At 36.8% G+C, this 20,139-nt stretch overlaps 1 protein-coding gene across 3 annotated transcripts in view; it reads left to right on the top strand.

The window, feature by feature from the left end:
- The window catches only part of PTGER3 (prostaglandin E receptor 3), a 195,818-nt gene that overhangs the window by 76,952 nt on the left and 98,727 nt on the right, over nt 1-20,139 (top strand). The window contains exons 3-4 of one of the 3 annotated variants that reach the window (XM_004763015.3): nt 2,029-2,120; nt 4,779-6,609. The exons of the other annotated variants lie outside the window; for them this stretch is intronic. Of the exons in view, the coding sequence (XP_004763072.1) occupies nt 2,029-2,120; nt 4,779-4,782 (96 nt within the window). The 3' untranslated portion in view covers nt 4,783-6,609. Of the gene's footprint in view, nt 1-2,028; nt 2,121-4,778; nt 6,610-20,139 lie in introns of those variants that run through there. 3 annotated transcript variants of the gene reach the window in all.

Here is a 20,139-nt window from a genome sequence, read left to right as displayed (position 1 = left end):
AGTATGGTAGGGAATCGTACGATGCTTCCCACTCCTGCCTCTATCCCATGTTACCTTGCAGTGCCTCGTGTCTTCAGTTCCTTCTTTTTAAAGATTTTATTTTTAAGTAATCTCTACACCCAGGGTTAGGCTCAAATTTACAGCCCTGAGATCCGGAGTCACATGCTCCACCGACTGAACCAGCCAGGCACCCCCTTCAGTTTTTTCTTTTTCTGCTCCCTGACATCGGGGAGACATATGATACCCAAATTCCTACAGTTGTATCTGTTCCTAAAGTTTAGCCAACAAATAATGCAACCCCAAGTACTTCATTAAAGCAGGTCTGTTAATAGCAGGAAGAGAAAAGCCTCGTGGTCCTCTAGGACCAATCTAACCAGATTGTTCTTTAACAGGGACACACAGGGGATTCTGAAAGTCTTCGAGAATAAACAGAAAATCCTGTGGGGGTTGTTTTCCTACTCTGACCTCAACTCTGAGCACTCACCCAGAACCACAATATTTCTTTTTTTATTTAATTTAAATTCAATTAGCCAACATATAGTTCATTATTAGTTTTAGATGTAGTGCTCAATATTTCTGTTTAAAGTGCCACTGAACTTCTTCAGTTTGTGCTGCAATAGACATTGGTCAAAATGTAATCTGTGTTGTCAAGAAGACATGTCATTTCATTGTCCTTCAAATAACACTACTTTCCTAAAACAGAAATTATCTATTTGCTTAACATGGTCAGGACTTGGAGAACTACATGTCTGTCTGGATAGCTTATATCATTAATGCCACTTGAAATGGGCATGGACATACTGTTTAAAATGATCTTAACTAAACTTTTGACAAAGAAAACACTCTAGGAATCCAATAAAAAAGACCAAGGAAACATTGAATTTAATTTCTTTCTGCTTTTTCTTGTAGCAGTTCTTTGTGAGAATTTAATTTCATTCTGCTACTTCTTGTATGAGAATTAGTGAGAAATGTATACAGAGGAAATATTTTTTCTTAATGAACTTAAGCTACTATTTGGAGAATATTGTTCAGGCCTGGGCCTCAGCCAATTACACAGACATGTTTATTCATACCACAAATACTGACTGTCTATCCACCAGACACTGCGGTAGTTGCTGGAGAAACAGTGGTGGGCAAAACTAGGCATGGTCCCTGCACTCATGAAACTTGTAGTCTAGTGATAAGAAAAAATATTAAACAAATAATGTTTAGTATTTAGTATAACAATAAATTTAATATATTAGTATAACAAAAAATACTAAACAAACAAAACAAAACACACACACAAAAAAAACAACTTTGTTTCCAAACTACAATGAGTTTCTGAAAAGAAAATAATGGGTATCACATAGTGGGGGACCTGTCCTACTCAACAGGATAGTCTCTGAAGAAGTGATATTCCAAGTTGAGATTGGAAGGACAAGTAGGAATCAGCCAGGTGATGAGGGAATTGGAAGGGCACTCTTAGCAGAGGAAGCTTCAAGTGCAAAGGCCCTGCGGTAGGAAAAAGGATGACACTGTTCATGATATTCATAGATGGCTAATGTGGCCTGAGCAAACAAAGCTAGAGTTGCAGCAGAGGCTAGATCAAATAGGACCTAGGAGGTCATGTTAAGAATTCTGGTCTTTATCCTAAGAGCAACAGAAAGTCACTGAAAGCTAGAGAGTGGTAGAATTGGATTTACCTACACTAATCATTTGACCAGTGAGTTTTTATTCAGTATTTAACAAGTGCTGTGATAACTGCTCTAGGTACTTAGAAGTCATCTTAGGCATGGTCTCTACCTTAAGTAATATCTGGTGTGAAATTGTAGGAGGAAATTGAGGGTGTGTCAAAACTTCGAGGCAGAAATGAGATAGTCTTGGGAAGGTAAGATGTAAAATATCTTCACTTGGTTATGGTCAATGCAAGTTGATGTATAGAGTTTTGGTTCTGCTTTTTTAAAAAGAATTTTGAAGGAAGAGTCTTCTGACAAAAGGAGTCATCATCAATAATTCTGTCCACTGAAATCCTCTGTCTGTTCACAGATCAGGCACCACACAAACAACTATGCATCCAGTTCCACCTCCTTACCCCACCAGTGCTCCTCAACCTTGATGTGGAGTGACCAGTTGGAAAGGTGAGATTTAGAAGCTGTCTAGATTTGCAGCATAGCCTTCCCGCATCTCTGTTCTGATCTGCCCTCATGAGACAAGGACAGAATATCTCTAAGAACTAAAGTGCAGATTAGGCACACACACCCAATTAAGCAGGACCAGATTTCTTTAAGGAGTTGTTCTTGTCTTTACAACTTCACTTGGATTTCCTCCAACTAAGATTTGCAGACTGGCTCCTGGCTGATTTTGTGGCCAGTCAAGTCTCCTGTAGTAAAAGATCCTGCATGTCACTGAATTTTCACACAAAGAACAGTGTCCGGGAGTATTTTAAGGCAAAGCTACCCTGTTTTAAATCAACGTCAGAACTCAGTGTACTCCCTACATGGTCAGCACACTCTTGCTTGCCCTTTGCCTAGATCTGCTTGGAATAAAATGTGTACTTTAATGAAAGAACACTCTAGAAAGCAGATCATGATGCCAAATATGATGCATAGTTGGTCGTATTAAGTTCCAAACCTTAGTTTCCCCTCTCAAACACTTTGTTTCAATATTTCTGTTATTGATTGTAGGGTTAAATGGTCATGTGGCTATTACTCCATTGTTTGACCTTTTTTTTTTTTAGGTTTTCTTTTTATTAATTAATTTATATTTTATTTATTTCTTTTCAGTGTAACAAAATTCATTGTTTATGCACCACACCCAGTGCTCCATGCAATACATGCCCTCTGTAATACCCACCATCTGGCTCCCTCAACCTCACACCCCCCTCCCCTTCAAAACCATCAGATTGTTTCTCAGAGTCCATAGTCTCTCATGGTTCATCTCCCCTTCCAATTTCCCTCGACTCCCTTCTCCTCTCCATCTCCCCATGTCCTCCATGTTATTTGTTATGCTCCACAAATAAGTGAAACCATATGATAATTGACTCTCTCTGCTTGACTTATTTCATTCAGCATAAATATCTCTTCCAGTCCCATCCATGATGATACAAAAGCTGGGTATTTGAGCTTCTCTATGACCTTTTTTGTTTTAATGAAAGAAGGTGAAAACTTTTAATTATTTTTTTTCAAACATGACACACTTGGCTTCTCAAATAAGTTGAACTTTCCATTGTAATGGAAAGTCAGCATGTTCATTTTACTTCATTCCCTGGGTGAGGCTGGGCACAATGACTCCACTACTCTGTGTAAGTTGTAAAGATGAATGTGGACATTTAAGCAGCTCAATATCCTTGGCCATTTGTTCTCCCATGACTGAAGTACCTGAAAGATAATCACTTCTGTTCCTCAGGGGAAGATCAAAATGTGTTTTTCGATAGAGATACAGTGTGAAACAATGCCTACAGGATACCAATAAACTGGCTGATTCTGGAACATAGCTTAAAAGTCATGGGGACAATAAAATTTTTATTCACATTTTAGTCCCACATCTTTTCCTTAAATATATGCATGTAATATACCTATTCTGGGCACTTTCTTCTTCTTTTTTTTTTTTTTTGCTATAAACACAGATGTCCTTGGAGAACAAATGAAGGGAAAAGAAGGGAGATATGCAGTTCACATTTGTTTATTGGTAATCTCACTCTAATTTCATTTTTAATTTTTTAAAGTAAATTCTATTATCCTTTCCCTTCATTATGAAAATAAGCCATCTCTTTACAGAAACTTTGCCAAATAAAGAAAATTAGAAAGAAAAGCAGCTTCCTAAACTTTACTTCCACTATTCAATAAAAACTCACCATTGTTTTAGTAAATTTCTTTCTCATCTTTTTCCCTTACACTTCACTTGATTTTCCTTTACATACTTAGGATAATATTATATGTGCATTATTATATCTTTGTTTTATCTAACTTAATGTAAAATAAATATTCCCCAGACTACCTACAAATTATTTAAAAAGTAATTTTGGTATTTATATAGGTCTGTTAAAAGGATACATTGTAGTTTGCTAATCATAATCTGTGTTCAAATTTGGCACCACAATAATTGGAAATATATTATTACCTAAAGACTGAAATGCAATTAAAAATATTTCTAATTGTTTTCATCATACATTTACTTTAATAAATAAATAATATATAAATTTTTGATATTTAAAGATGCTTATAGTGTGAATGCTTTCCAGGAAACTATAGAGATCTAAAATTCCATCAGCAACGTTGGAGAATTTCTGCTTGCTTCATCCTAACCAGCACTGCATATTATTTTAAAACACACACACACACACACACACACACACACACTCACACACTTCGTTGGTTTGATGGGAGAAAAATTGTGTTTCATAGTTATTAAAATTTGCTTTCTTCCTTTTATCTTTCTGGAGTACAGTTATACATTGATTGGGGCTTGTTTTTATGGAAAGTTTATCTGATCATTCAATGCATCTACAATTGATTCGGTGCCATGATTTGATTATTCTACTGGAATTCAAACTTGGAAACCAGAAAAATTACTCATAAAAAAAGCATATATGTAGCATAATTAAATAACCTAAAAGCTTAAGTGATCCAAAATTCCAGTTATTTAAATTGCTTTTATTTACAAAACATATGTGTAATTACTTCAAACAAGAATGTTTCAATGTCTAAGACATATGTATTTCTCAGGACCTTCTCACATCACACAGAAAAAGTTCGCCTTCTCATGCTTATTACATCTTTCTCTCTCTATTCTAACAGATGAAAAACGGAGCTGAATTTTTATTGAAATTCCTGCTTGCCTGAGTTTGTGTATATCTTCCCACCTGAGAAGGAGAATTTATGTTTGATTTGGATTGTTTCTTCATTTTCATCTTTGAAAAAAATTTAGTATTTCTTCTTTTCAGTAATACCCACTGAAACCAGGTTTATTATCATGCTTTGTGTCTCTGAGTATCAAATTGGCTTCTGGGACTGGGTTTTGAGTACATATTTAAGAAGTTGGGCATGATTTCACAGATAACGATTGGTGAAAAGTGTGAAAAAGAAAAACCCATTTTCTGAGAGTTTTCCTCCAACTTCAAACCTTTGCCTGAATCTCAACCAGTGCGGACATCTTTACATTTTATGGTAGTCTTGATTTTATAAGGAGTTTGAAAAAAATCAATATAAGCTTTCAACAATGAAAAGTTAACATTTTGAGAGCAAGAATTCAATGAATAGGACATAAACTTAAATGAGATAGAAAAGGGTGCCCAGATGAAGGCAGGAGGGTGCCATGATAAATGATATTTAGCCAAACATGTGATGAATGTATTGGAGATACTGTGTCCCTCTGGACTAAGTTTGGAACTAAACATCTGTAGGTCTGTGTTCTGGTTATGTCTCACAGTGTACTGGCAATCAATGTAAGGGTTATGTGTCTTTGAAGACTGAAAAGAGTGGATGCAGCTAAGGGCTTTCCTGAAATGTCACAGGAAACAATACTGAGGCTACATGATTAGCTGTTGTGTTAGAGTAGTAAAAAAAAAAAGAAATCCAGGCACAGCCCTCTGATTTACCACTATCTGTTCAGGATTTCTTAAAATTTCTTCCCAGGTGTCACACAAAAAGGCAAAACTAGTAAGTGACATAGTTATTCAATAGCAAATTTTGTTACATTTTATACAAAAGAAACTATGTCATCTGAATTGAAATGAGAAATTCTATGAAATTTTAACATATACTTCTGAGCATTGGATGTCTTTCAGCTAATGTCCTTAGCTGTTTGTAAATTCAACCAATCTTTCTTTCTCTTGCCTTTCTTCCCACTTCCGCACCTCCCTCCTTCCTTTTCCTCTTATCATTCACTTAATGCAACACGTATTTATTGAGTGTCCTTCTTTAGGCATTGTGCTAAGGGCCATGCTGTGACCTACATCTTAGGAAGACATGATAATATGGTAACAGTAGTTTTGCCATACAAGCCTGTACTGTGATTCCACTGTCATCTCTGTCAACTAGATTAAACCAAAAACAGTGAATCATTCCTTTAAGTAGTTGAATCAGTTGTGGATTAGCTGGAAAATTATATTCATTCGAACTTGTATTTTAAATGGCTTTATTTAACTCACACAAAGATGATGTATCTAATCCCTTTATTCAGGTTTAAATTCAATGAATTCTTTTGAGCAACCAGAATTTGCCAATAATCATAAGAATGTCCTTGCTTCTGTTACCACTATCTGTCTATCATCCATCTACGTGGTTGTCTGGTTGTCATATATTTATTATTTTATTTTTACAAAAGAAGCCCAAGTCTATAGAGGGCTTGCCCAATGTCACATGGCTAATATAAGAATTCAGATTCATTGTAAGTTCTTTGATTCCAGGTTTATTATTCTTCCTATACTACAGTGGGGATGTGAGATCTGCCTCGATGATATTCCATTTATAAGACGATGTAATATAGTAATAGAAGCATGGATTTTCGAATGAAACCTGGATTTAAATCTGGCTGTCCACTTATTAGCTCCTTGACCTTGAGAAATCTGATTAATTTCATTGAATCTCAATGAATTAATCAATAAATTAAAGATAATAATATTTTAATAATAAATTAAAGATAATAATACTAAAGATAATAATAAATTGAAGATAATGTATGTAAAGTGAGTCTAACACAGTAGATGCTCAATAAATCTTAATTGCAACTAATTCTTTATCTAGACTTATCTCCAGCTATATAATATAAGTTCTCAATTTCAACTATAAACTGGCTTTCTGATTGTGTAGGTTTACATGTCATGGACAGAATCAACTTCAAATCTCTTGATGCTGTTCTCATTTATAATATTTTATGATTACTTTTTCCCATGCAAAACCTACCCATCTTCCACATGTGCAACTTTCATCTTGTCCTTGGGTCTTGAACAATTAAAGTATCTTTTTTTTCTCTCCTTACCTTTATCCAACTCTGAAGTTACATAGTTCTCATTTTGATGATTATTGTATTATTCTTCAATTATTTTCATTACATATTTTCCCCCTTAACAAAAATTCTATTTCTTTGTGGGCAGAACCCTTTTCTTATATTTTCTTTGTAAGTCTTTTAGCACTGGTGCAGTATTTGACCCCAAGAAAGATGCTCCTTATTTGGTAAATTCTCAATGAAGATAAAATTTATGTACAATATTAGCAGTTGCCAATTTAAATGAATGTGATAGAAAGTCTTTCATTTCTGTGTTGCTATTCAACTTGGGAAATTTTATGTTAAACTTCCCTGATTTAAAAATGCTAATCCAGGCAGAATAGTCACCTGCAGTTTAATGTAATAAAGTTTACTAAAGCTATCTAGGTGAAAGTCATAAGGTTATAAAATGGTTAGAAAGGTTTGAAAAATAATGACTCTTTGGTAAAGATATTTCTTACACAATTAAGAATGATCTTTGTCCAATTAGTTTGAAATCTGATGGAAAGACGGTATATGTCAATATAAAATACTTCTGAGGTTTTCATTTTTAACCCATAGAAATGTATCCATTTCATACTAAATACACCCAAAATAATAAGTCCTATAACATGTGTTTTCAAGTATTCTAGATCATGATTCAGCAATACACGGATTCTTAACAAGGCTTTCCTCTTCATTTTTTAAATTACCATCCGTATACATGGATTCTCATAATTATGTAATGTGGTTACACTGAGAATAGAACTAGTCCTCAAAATAAAACAAATTTCTGCCATAAAGAGTTACATGTGCGAAACGGGGCTTGATCTACAGTTTTATTGTAATTATAGTGCCTACTGTAGAGCTCTGTGGAATACATATGCAAAACAAATCTGTGGTATTAATATACTTTGCAGCTGAGTTGTATAGACCTGGTTCCTGACTGCATATAATATATTCTGTGTAATTTTAGACCTGCGACTTCTGTGTTGGAAGAACAAATTCCTGCCTACTCCCACCTCCATCCTATTGCAGATTTCATACAGCACCAGCGCAAGCCAGTGTGAAACAGACAAACAAAAATAAACACCCAACTATGCTGTTCTCAGGAGAGGTTGGACCAGGGTCCCATGAAAAGGAATGGCATATTAGGGAATGGCATAATAGAGAATATAAGGTTTAGAAGATTAGGCTTCCATCAGAAGCTATATTATCCAAATTCTTCCAAGAAGGGGGGAGAAAATAAGAGTCTTCATGCTTTATATGTATATGTGTATGTGTGTCTTACATCTATATGTGGATTTTGGTCCCTGAAATCTATGAAAATTCAGACAAAGTCGAATATACTGTTTTTACTGTCTATATGATTGACTTTAAAAACTTAAACAAATAACACAACCCAGACTATAAAGGAACATATAAACTAGTTAAGAGAACAATTTTTTTTCAGTATCTTCACTAGTTGGAAGCACACTCTAAAGAAACCTATTGTTAAGATAATTATTCAGGCACCTTAAGGATCTGTATAAGACATATCTTGCTTGACATACTTTTAATGATTAAGAATACTTCAATGTTTAATTGCTGTCTTCAAAATATTTGTGCTCATATTTTTTCATTAATCCAGGCTTTTACTGAATATTTTGTTAATTGTTAATTCAAAATATCTCTAGGATCATCCTATGTATAAAAGTGTTTCTCCATTTCATTCAGGTTCTAGGACTTTATTTTTTTATTATCTGAAGTGCTTTTTTATATAAAAATAATATGTACAAAATGTATTTTTAAGAGATTTTATACATTGTTTTAACAAAATTCTCAGCCATATTGTAAGCTCCTTGTGGGCAGGACCCATGTTTTATGTATCTCTTGTACCTAAAGAGCTTAGAACAGTACTAAACTCATAGAAATTACTCAATAAAACCTTGATGGAGAGGCTAAGTGGCCAGACTGTGATCTATGGGAGTTATGCTTATGACAACTAGGTATGCGGGTAAGGGTGGACAATTGTTTTTCTATTACTCTTCCTCTTTGTTAATAATCCATTAAAAATTAATTCCAGTACAGTTAATACACAGTCTTATATTATTGTCAGGTGTACAATATAGTGATTCAATAATTCAATACATTACTCGGTGCTCATCATGGTAAGTGTCAACTGTTTCACTCACCCTTCCACCTCCACTCAGGCAGCCACCAGTTCGTTCCCTATAGTTAAGAGTCTGTGTTATGCCATTTTGTCTAGTCTTTAAACTTGAGTGGCACAAGGGAGTCTTTCTTTATACTTCTTGAAGAAAATAACTATACATATTTTTGGGGAATGTGATATTTATATTTATATTTATATAAATATATTTCTATTATATTTAGAAAAAGAATACATGAGATAAATATAAGCCTGCACATAAAATAACTTGTCTTTTAGTTAGTGATGTCATTTCTTCTTACCTTGGTATAGGATCTGAATTTTAACTCTATATCTAGAGGTAGATGAAGGTATTGCTGAAAATGTATAGCCTGTGAAATAAAATAAACACAATTTGCACCTATGAGGACAGTAGAAAATTTTTCATCTTATGAATTCTTTGAGCAAAGTATAATGTACTTTTCTTGGAAACACGTACACCAGAGCCTTAGTAAATGAATAGTAGTCTTCACTTGATTTCTTAATGATAGTAATTGCTGGTTATAGTTTTTGTCAGTTTATTGATTTAACTTACAACTTAAACGTTAAATCCTTTCAAATGTTCTGAAAATGGACAAGAAATATTTGTGCATCATTACCTTGAGAAAATAATTTTTTAAATGGCAGATGTAAACAGAAAACATGAGAATTTAGGCCTTGGAATACTATTGCACAGGAAGGACAGAAGAAATTACACACCAACAGGGGCGCCTGGGTGGCTCAGTCAGTCAAGTGGCTGCCTTTGGCTGAGTTCATGATACCAGGGTCCTGGGATCACGCACCCTGTAGTGAGGAGTGGCGGGGTGAGGGGGGGTGGCCTCTGCTCAGCAGAGAGTCTGCTTCCTCCTCTCCTGCTTGCTACTCCCCCTGCTTGTGCATGTATGTGCTCTCTCTCTGTGTGTCAAATAAATAAGTAAAATCTTTCAAGAAGAAGAAGAAAGAAATTACACACCAAGAAAACACAATACCATTAAAAATACAAGACTAAATCAAACAGAGGCTACTAATAGAAATAGGGGCATAAAATAGACAGATATAAATGTGTTACAAGATTGGACAAAGTATGATTCAGTAATAAGTGCTCCATAAATTCTTGCTGATTGCTGTGGTGCTGGTAGTGAGTGATGCTGCTGCTGGTGGTAGTGAAGTAAGAGATATTCAAAGTTAAGTTAACGTCATAGTAAGAGAATAAGCAGGGAATAAGAAAAAGAATAATATATTCTTAATAAGACCTTGGAACAAATGAAAACAATTGAATGACTTAATCTCTTTTCAGTATATCTAACCATCATTTAAATTCTCCTAAATTGACAAGCATTTCTTAATTCTGTCTCTCCATCTTCACTGCCATGACCCAAATCTATGTCTCCATCATTTCCCATCTGAATTACATTGGTAACTTGTGTCCTACATCTGGTTTTGGGCCCTTCAGTTATCCTCCACATCTGCTGCCACTGTGATATTTTCTTAAAAAATGAAAATTTATTCATGTTATGTTCCTTCTTAACATTTTTTTTGCTTATATATTTTTTAAAATTTTATTTTCAGCATAACAGTATTCATTATTTTTGTACCACACCCAGTGCTCTATGCAATCTGTCCCCTCTCTAATCCCGCCATCTGGTTCCCCCAACCTCCCACCCATCCGCCACTTCAAACCCCTCAGATTGTTTTTCAGAGTCCATAGTCTCTCATGGTTCACCTCCCCTTCCAATTTCCCTCAACTCCCTTCTCCTCTCTAACTCCCCTTGTCCTCCATGTTATTTGTTATGCTCCACAAATAAGTGAAACCATATGATAATTGACTCTCTCTGCTTGACTTAGTTCACTCAGCATAATCTCTTCCAGTCCCGTCCATGTTGCTACAAAAGTTGGGTATTCATCCTTTCTGATGGAGGCATAATACTCCATAGTGTATATGGACCACATCTTCCTTATCCATTTGTCCGTTGAAGGGCATCTTAGTTCTTTCCACAGTTTGGCAGACCGTGGCCATTGCTGCTATAAAGATTGGGGTACAGATGGTTCTTATTTTCACTACATCTGTATCTTTGGGGTAAATAACCAGTAGTGCAATCAGGGTCATAGGGAAGCTCTATTTTTAATTTGTTGAGGAATCTCCCCACTGTTCTCCAAAGTGGCTGCACCAACTTGCATTCCCACCAACAGTGTAAGAGGGTTCCCCTTTCTCCACATCCCCTCCAACACATGTTGTTTCCTGTCTTGCTAATTTTGGCCATTCTAACTGGTGTAAGGTGATATCTCAATGTGGTTTTGATTTGAATCTCCCTGATGGCTAGTGATGATGAACATTTTTTCATGTGTCTGGTAGCCATTTGTATGTCTCCTTCTTAACATTCTTAACATTTTCCTGTGGACTTCAGAATAAAGTTAAAACAACTTAATCCATGAGGCTTTCTATAATCTGATCTCCACTAAGCCTCTAGTGTCATCTTCCAGGTCTGCCTTGTTCTCCAGCAACACTGCCAACCCCATGCCTCCATGTTCCACATGTGCTGTTCCTACTATGCTGGATACTCCCTTCTCTTGTCTATGTGATTAAATCTAATGCATCTCTCATGAGTTTCAGCTCAAGTATCACTTCTTTCAGGAAATCATGATAAAACATCTGTCTGTGTTGTAAATTGTTGGCTTATTTACCCAACTTCTTTGCATGGCCAAGACAGGGAATATGTTTTTCATCTCTGTGTCTGTTGTGTGACATAGGCTTGGCATTCAATAAGTCCTTGCTTGTGAAATAAAGAACAGAAAGAAGATGTGCAACAATGAGCTATGAATTTGAGCAAAAGTAGTAATTCAGGGTAATTCAAGGTCCAAACTGTCCATATGTTACTTAAAGCAGGCAGTTAGCCACATTTTCTGAATAACCATTCAGTGCCTGGCTTTCCAGTGACAGAACTAGTTTTATATTTACATTTGGTGTTGGCAGAGATTCTGTGGAGGTAACAGACAAAGCTGAGAAAGAGTGCCACAATCTTATCTCACTTGGCAAAGGTTTAAATCCAATCTTGGAAACTCAAGGAGAAAAAAACAAACTGAAATATTGCTCTCCAACTTGATCCAGCATTTCTTCAAAGGCAGAATAGTGTAGTCTTGTAGAGGCAGCTCAAGATTTAAGGTTGGATTGTCCTGGGTTTGAATCCTGACTGACAGTAAGTAATTATGTGACCTTGAGGATTCCATATTTAATCTCCCTTAGCCTCAGTTTCATTATTGATAAAACAGAGTAACACCCATCTTATTGGTTGCCGCAAAGATTAGAGATGACATGTGTGAGGCCATTATTCTTAAGACCACTATATGTCCCCAGAGGTAAAATATGTCCCAAAGAAAGCCATTTACAGGATACCTCAATTTTGAGAAAGCAGCTGGAATTTGGATCTAAGAGATAGGAGTCATGTGTGCAAAGCAACACATAGGCTTAATAGGATCCCAGGCAATTTTGCTATAAGCTCTTTGCAAATCTCCAATTGTCCTTTCAGGAGTTAACTTGAATTACCATCAGCCAGCTGCTGAACCAGTGGGACTTCCTTTGCGCATGCCAGCAAGAATATTCCTGCAAAAAATGAGAAGGTGGTTTTGAAATAAAACTCATACATACGTACTTGTGATATTAAAGAGGAAATAGCCTGAAGCTAGACCCTCCATTAATATTCGGAGCAAGATGTGGGTTATGGGATAACCCAAAGAGCAAAAATTAGTAGTACAGTTGCCAGTAAAGGTTACATCATGCAGTCCAAGTTCTCTGGACTGCATCATGGTACCAGAGCCAGTTGGTATTAAGAAAGACTGTCTCCTGGCGTACCTGTTCATGAAAATAAGGAGTGAGGTTCTATAGGGCAAACAGATTAAGGTTACAGAACCCATTTGTGCTGTTCTTAACTCATCATACAATTACTGCCATATTGTAAAACCCACCCATTCATACCATATAGGAAAATGGAAGATGATATAAGTGAACTTAGAGATTTGGTGTAGCATTTCCCAAACTTAACCAATTTAACCTATCATCCAAAGTTTGTTAAAATAGAAAATTCAGGTCCCTCCTCTGGAGATTATGGGTCAGAAAGTCTGACATGGGGCCTATGGTTTTATATTTTTTGAAATAAGCTCTCCCAGATGAGTCTCTTCGTCAGACAGGTTTGACAACATTGATATAGTCCAATGGTTCTCAAAGTATTATCCCCAGACCAGCTGCAGGAGTATCAGCTGGAAATTTATTAGAAATGGAAATTCTTTGGTCCCATTCAGATCAACTGAATTTGAAACTCTGAGACTGGAACCCAGAAATGTGTTTTAGAATCCCCCCAGATGATTCTTATGCACATGAAAGTTTAAGAACTACATCTATCAAATGTGGCCCAGAGACCCACAAGCTGGGAGTGTATGGTAGTAGGAAATATGTTTAGTCCAAATTTTTCTAGGACTTGGAAAGCCATGGTTTTAATCCAGGTACTGACTTTGATCTTCCCTTGATATTACTACTTTTTTCTATTTTCTAAGCAGTAGTTTGTTTTTGTGGATATCATTTGTTTTCCCAAATGATGAAAGCCATATTCCCCTCTCCTTCCTGATAGTAAATGTACTATTTATCTCCTACTTGAAACCCTTCTGTGACTTAGCTCCCACCTTAAAGACATTGGTTGAATTCCCAACTGACTCTATTTATGATTGAGGCTCATAGTTCCATCAAAATGTGTTTCACTATTAGTATGTACCCACCGAGCTACTACAATATTTTTTAAAGGAAAATATAAGAAGAAGACAAACTATCTTGCTCTCCTTCTAAGTCTCACTATTTTTCCACCTTTTGGAAGGCCAACGCAATGCTTAGAGATAGTATACATTTTATTTTATTTTTGTTTTGTTTTTTGTTTTCATTTTTTTTTAATTTTTTATTTATTTTCAGCATAACAGTATTCATTATTTTTGCACCACACCCAGTGCTCCATGCAATCCGTGCCCTCTATAATACCCACCACCTGGTACACCAACCTCCCACCCCCCACCCCTTCAAAACCCTCAGATTGTTTTTCAGAGTCCATAGTCTCTCATGGTTCACCTCCCCTTCCAATTTCCCACAACTCCCTTCTCCTCTCTAACTCCCCATGTCCTCCACGCTATTTGTTATGCTCCACAAATAAGTGATACCATTTTAAAAATAGCCATCATTTGAAGGATAATTCCTGGATCACTGCTAACATGGAAATATTCCCATTTAATACCAGGAGCAAGGATTAAAAAAAAAAAAGAATCACTAATAACCCAATAAAACTATTTTCTGGCACAGTAGTGAAGAGAGTGTATTAGTTTGCTAGGTTTCCATATTAAAAGAACCATTGACTAGGGGGCTTAAACAACAGACATTTATTTCTTATAGTTTGGAGACTGGAAATTCAACATTAAGGAGTTGGTAGGATTGCTTCCTTCCATAAGCTGTCAGGGAGAATCTGTTCCATGCTACTCTCCTAGCTTCTAGTGGTTGACTAGTGATCTTTGGCATTCCCTGGCTTGTGGACATGCCATCCCACATAGTATTCCCCTTATGTGTGTGTTTTATGTCCTATTTTCTTCTTTTTATAAGAACCAGTCAAAGTGGACCAGTCTATTTCAGTATGATCTCATATTAACTAATTGGGTCTGTAGTGGCCCTATTTTCAAATAAGGTCACATATTGAGATACTGGGGGTTAGGACTTCAACATATGAATTTGATTAGAGGAAAAGGAGACATATAAGAAAGACGTTGGTTGCTGTAGGGAGGAAACCTCTTCAAAATAGTAAGATCTAAAATGGTGCTGCTTCTGGATTTAATGCGTTTAGGGATTGAATAAAAATCTCCATCATGCATGCCAGCCCTGGCTCCAATTAGGAAAGATAATTCAGAAGTGATCATATTTCTAACACAGAAGTATCTGGAGGTTTTTGCAGTAAATAAACAATACAAAGCTCATAAACAAGTTTTAGGAAAGATATTCATGTTGTTTGTATCAGATTATAAATGATCAAATTAGACTAAAGTCAAATTGCTCTATTTATGTTGGAAAGAATGGGAGGTGGTGGGAGTTCCTGTACTTAGGTTATCAACTGAGGTTGGTTTCTCTGCTTTGAACAGTCAAATTTCTTCCCTGGTAGTTTCAAATAAAAGCAATAAACTCTCCTAGAGATTGAAATTTCAAGGGAAGCTAGATGCTACTCATTTAAAAGAGTTTAATTAAGGGGCGCCTGTGTGCATCAGTCCGTTGAACGTCCAACTCTTGATTTCGTTCAGGTTGTGATCTCAGGGTCATGAAATCGGCCCAGTGTCGGTTTCCACACTCAGAGTGGAGTCCTCTTGAGATTCTCTCTCTGCCTCTCCCCTTCTCCCTGTTTGCATACACGCTCACTCTCTCAAAATAAATAAGTAAAATTCTAAAGATAAAATAAAAACGAAAAAGAGGATAATTAAGGATGTACAAAGTCATTTGAAGGAGGCATTTAAAAAGGTATATAAAGCTATAAGTGAGCACTGAGGGTAATAGTAGTCTAGCTAATGCATTCTTGAGCTAGATTTGCTTATTTGGAGATTTTTGATTACAATGTTGTGCCTGTACATAGATTAGCCTTCTAAAAGAGTATAACAGGCCATTGTACCCTCCTTTATCTGCTAATTAAAGTCTCATCTTGGATTGAAGGTCAACTGCCTCTCCTAATCTTTTTAATGTCAAGGTCCAACTATTGATATCCATTCATGATGGAACTTTGGAGGCCTCTAAAGGCTATCCACAATCACACTGAACATTGCTTGGCCTTTGTTTGTCATGCACATGTTGTTAATCCAATCCTGACTTAAAGGTTGTGCCAATTAAATTCCATTGGCTATTCTTTTTTGTTTCATCACTGTATTTTCATACCGCCCCCCATACTTTAAAAATCAAAATAGTGATTCACAAGGCATGTACTTATATTCGAAGGAAGTGATGCAATTGTTTTTGGCAAAATAATGAAACTTTCAGCATAGTTCTAAATTCTCTTTGTATCAACACTTCTTGCTGTGTTTTCAGTTAGAGTGGGAGATTTTGCCAACAACCCGCTGTTACTAATCTGGTTCACAGCTGAATAAATGATTTGCTTGAAACGGTTCCCCATCAAAACCTAATTATAAGTGCTTGTAATTACCCAGGATACCTGTCTATACACTAATGGTTGTAGGAAATGGAGGAATTGCTTTGATATGATCCATTTGACAACACCCACCACGTACTTAATAAACTCACATTTCACATTTCAGACTCTGAAACTATAAAAGAAACTAGTCCTTCTTTAGAGTGGAGATCATGGTCCAAACCTGTAGATGTTCTCTTCTTGGGCGGGGATGGAAAGAGAAACTGGGCATTGGGAAATTCTTCTGTTGCTTAGGTTTACATTAGATATCTGGTTATTCATGTGAAAAATGTATAATTGTGTGTAGAAAGGAGATTGGTGGCCCTAAAATACATTTCTATAACAATTCCAGTAATGAATGCATGATAAAATCAAACAGAACTAAAAGTCTTTCAAACAGGAGGTTCTGCTTCGTGAATAAATGACCAATTTCTTATGATTTTTTTAAAAAGATTTTATTTATTTGAGTGAGAGAGAGAGAGAGAGAGCGCGCATGACTGGGGGTAGGGGGTGGGGCAGAGGAAAAGGGAGAAGCAGGCTTCTGATCCCAGGACCCTGAGATCATGATCTGAACCAAAGGCAGATGCTTAACCATCTGAGCCACCCAGGTGTCCCAGTTTCCCATGATATTACAAGAAGTTTCTATAGCTCTGTGTCACTACTGGGGAAAGAGGACAAGGTCAGTACAACTACAAGGGCTTCCAATTTCTGCTGATAGAACAATACCAGATCATTCAGAAAGGAAACTATGTCCACCACATTTTAGAAATGTTTGTAATAAAATTTTCTTCCTCTTCCTTCCTCCCTTCTTCCCTGCCGGTCTTCCTTCTTTGCCTTCCTTCCCTACTTCCTCCCCTCTTTCCTTCCTTCTTTTTTCAAATATTTATTGAATTATTGAAATCTACTGGATTGTGTGTTACTTGGAACTAGGAGTTAGAGAATGATGTGAATCTGTATAATGAAAAGGGAAAGAAGAAGTAACATTTTAAAAATCTGTAAAGTATCAGTGTTTTATTCACTCTACCATGTAATACTCACTACCATCCCATAAGATCATGGCTATAAACTTCTCATTTGAGAGGTGAGAAACTTGAGGCTCAATTCTAGAGCAGGGCTTGAATAACTCACTTTCCCAAGGTCTTTAACTTTAGATGCTGGAACTCCTATTCAAACCCAGGTTTGCTTGGCTACAGATCTTGTGTTTTTGCTGTAACTTTTAGGTGTTTCCAATGTTTAAGTCGGTCTGCAGATAGATAAAATATGGAAATTATGTTAGCTACAAGAAAGCAATGATGGTTCCTTAGAGAAATGATGGGATTTACAAATACAGCATCCTTCCCCATCTTCTTCTCTCTTTATGGAGGAGAAGGTGAAAATGCTCTGAAGCTGTGGGATTTTTTTTTTTTTAGTCAAAACACATGGCTTATAGGATACCTCACCTTAATTTCATTTTTCAAGGGCATATTTGTAGTTTTTTTTTAAAAAAGCCTTGTTCTTTTTTCCTCTTTTAGTTATTTTATAAATATAGAAAACATCATTTCATCACGTTCTGTGATAGCATATGCTGTTAACATCAAAAGACACTATTGAATTCACTTCCAGAGGTAGAGGTGCTGTGTTGGTGAAGGGAAAGAGGGTGGTAGCCTGGAAATTAGAAGTGCTGGTTTGGGATACATGCTCTTCCACTTCCCATCTATGGGAACTTGGTAAATGATTTAAGAGCCTAAAGCTACAGTTCATTAGCAGCAACAAAGATCTTAACACTCTTTTGCAGGATTGCTTTAAGGGTTGATATGAAGACGGTTCAGAAGGTGCCTGTATTTTTTTTAATTATTTTTATTCATATATAATGCATTATTTGCCCCAGGGGTACAGGTCTGTGGTCCCTGTACATTTTTAAGAGTCATGCAAACACCCAGCATGAACGCCACCAGTCTTGAGCTCCGGGAACACCCTGCTGGACTCTCATGGTACTTTTTCCTGCACACTCTGGACAGTTTCATAAAAGCCCTCTGTAAAGACTAACCACGAGATCTGTCCACTTAGCAGGCCTAACAGGCTAGAGGCATCCTCTCTGTTGTCCTGGGTTCAGGTGAAAGGTATGCCTTAGCCCTTCTCTGCCTAAGGCTCAAGATACTATGTTGAAGCTCTAGTCTTCTAACGGAGGTTAATTTTTATGAAAACACAGCTATTTTAATGAATGATTTATGAGAGAAGTTCGTGACAGCGGAGCGGGAGGAAGACAGGGAGCATCAGGTACACAGAAAGGGACAGAGAGGTGCGCTCGTGGCTAGGGAGAAGCTTGCAGGGGGAGAAGGGGACGTGAGAGGGATAAATGGCAGGTCCCCCCTGCCCCACACCATTTCTGCAGATTCTTCAGATTCAGTCCTTCCTACATGGATAGATCCTTCTAGATTTCTATTGTCGTTGAACATCATCTGTGGTTTGGCATCCTGCTAGGCACTTGGCAAATTGTTCTAACACACTTATGCTACTGTCTCTTTTTCACAGCTGAGAAAAAGGAGGGATAGAGAGCAGGCAAAGTGCAAAGAACGATGAAAAACAGGTCCATTTGGATGCAGACCTCCTGACCTGCCAACTATACAGCTTGCCATACTTCCCTAATTTGGAAATTTGTATTTCCCTTCACCTAAAGAATGTGAAGGAAGCTTAACAAGCCAAGAAAACAATGTTACACATTAGCATCAGTGAAAAGGAAACCCCAAATCTTAGTTTCTTAAAACAACAAAAGTTCTTCTGCCTTCACTTAGCTTGCCTGTTGAGAGTTGGGTGTGGAGACCTGGCTACCAGTTATCCTCGTCAGAGACTCAGGCTGACTGAGGCTTCCAACATTGCTGGACCCCGCAGTAGTGGAGGGGAGAGCTGTAGAGCACTGAGGGGAGAGCTGTAGAGCATAGAACGGCACCCACATACTTCTAGAGCGAGTAGCAGGCTGTGCCAACTGAAAAGGGTGAGGAAGACAATCCTATCAGGTGCTGAGAAAAAGGAGAAGTGGAAGTACTAGTGAGAGGCACTAATACATATTCCAGAATCTCAGAAGTAAGGGTAGAATAAAAATTAAGAAATTAACTGAGGAAGTACTGAATTTAAAAAGCAAAATCCTTCTCAGCTTATTTTTTTTACTCTAAGCCCAGCTTATTTTAAGCCTTTTTCATGTGTGGACTTACGTGCTGGGAGATTTTCAGCGACCAGTGCCATTTTATATATGGGGAGATATGGGCATATTTTTAGCAAAGCTGAAAAAACAGGTTGGTCATGGAAATTACCCAGTTTAGACTTAAGAGTGTATGGTTCACACTTGCTAGAAATTGTTTTTTTTTTTAGTAAGTGAAAAATTTTTCATATGCATGGTGTTAACATGGCATGTTTCTGGAAGAAATGCAAGAGTGTTTTGGTATTTTGCATGGAACGAATGTATCTGGAGTGCTTGCAGAATTTGGTGCCTTTTTCAGATGAAATGAAGTTATGGATTTGTGAACTGTAAATCTATACACTGTCTAGGTTATAGTTATGTCCAGAATATTCTTTTTTTAAAATTTTTATTCATTTATCTGTTTTAGAGGAAGAGAGAGCATGGGCTGGGGTGCGGGAGAAATCAGAGAGGGAGGGAAAGGGTGAATCTTGAGCAGACTCAAGCCCATTGTGGGGCTTGATCTCAGGACCCTGAGATCATGAGCCAAACAGAAACCAAGAGTCCCATGCTTGACCGACTGAGCCACCCAGGCTTCCCTATTAAAGCACATTCTAATTCAGAATCATTAGACTGGCCAAAGCTTCTACTACTATTAGGATTCTATAAAACCTACACCACTGACCTTGAAT

This window comes from Mustela putorius, unplaced genomic scaffold (genome assembly GCF_011764305.1).
Source record: "Mustela putorius furo isolate JIRA1106 unplaced genomic scaffold, ASM1176430v1.1 tig00003853_pilon_pilon_pilon, whole genome shotgun sequence".
NCBI classification, from domain to species: Eukaryota; Metazoa; Chordata; class Mammalia; order Carnivora; family Mustelidae; genus Mustela; species Mustela putorius.
Note: the sequence above shows the minus strand (reverse complement) of the source record. Positions and strands in the feature narration are given on the sequence as shown.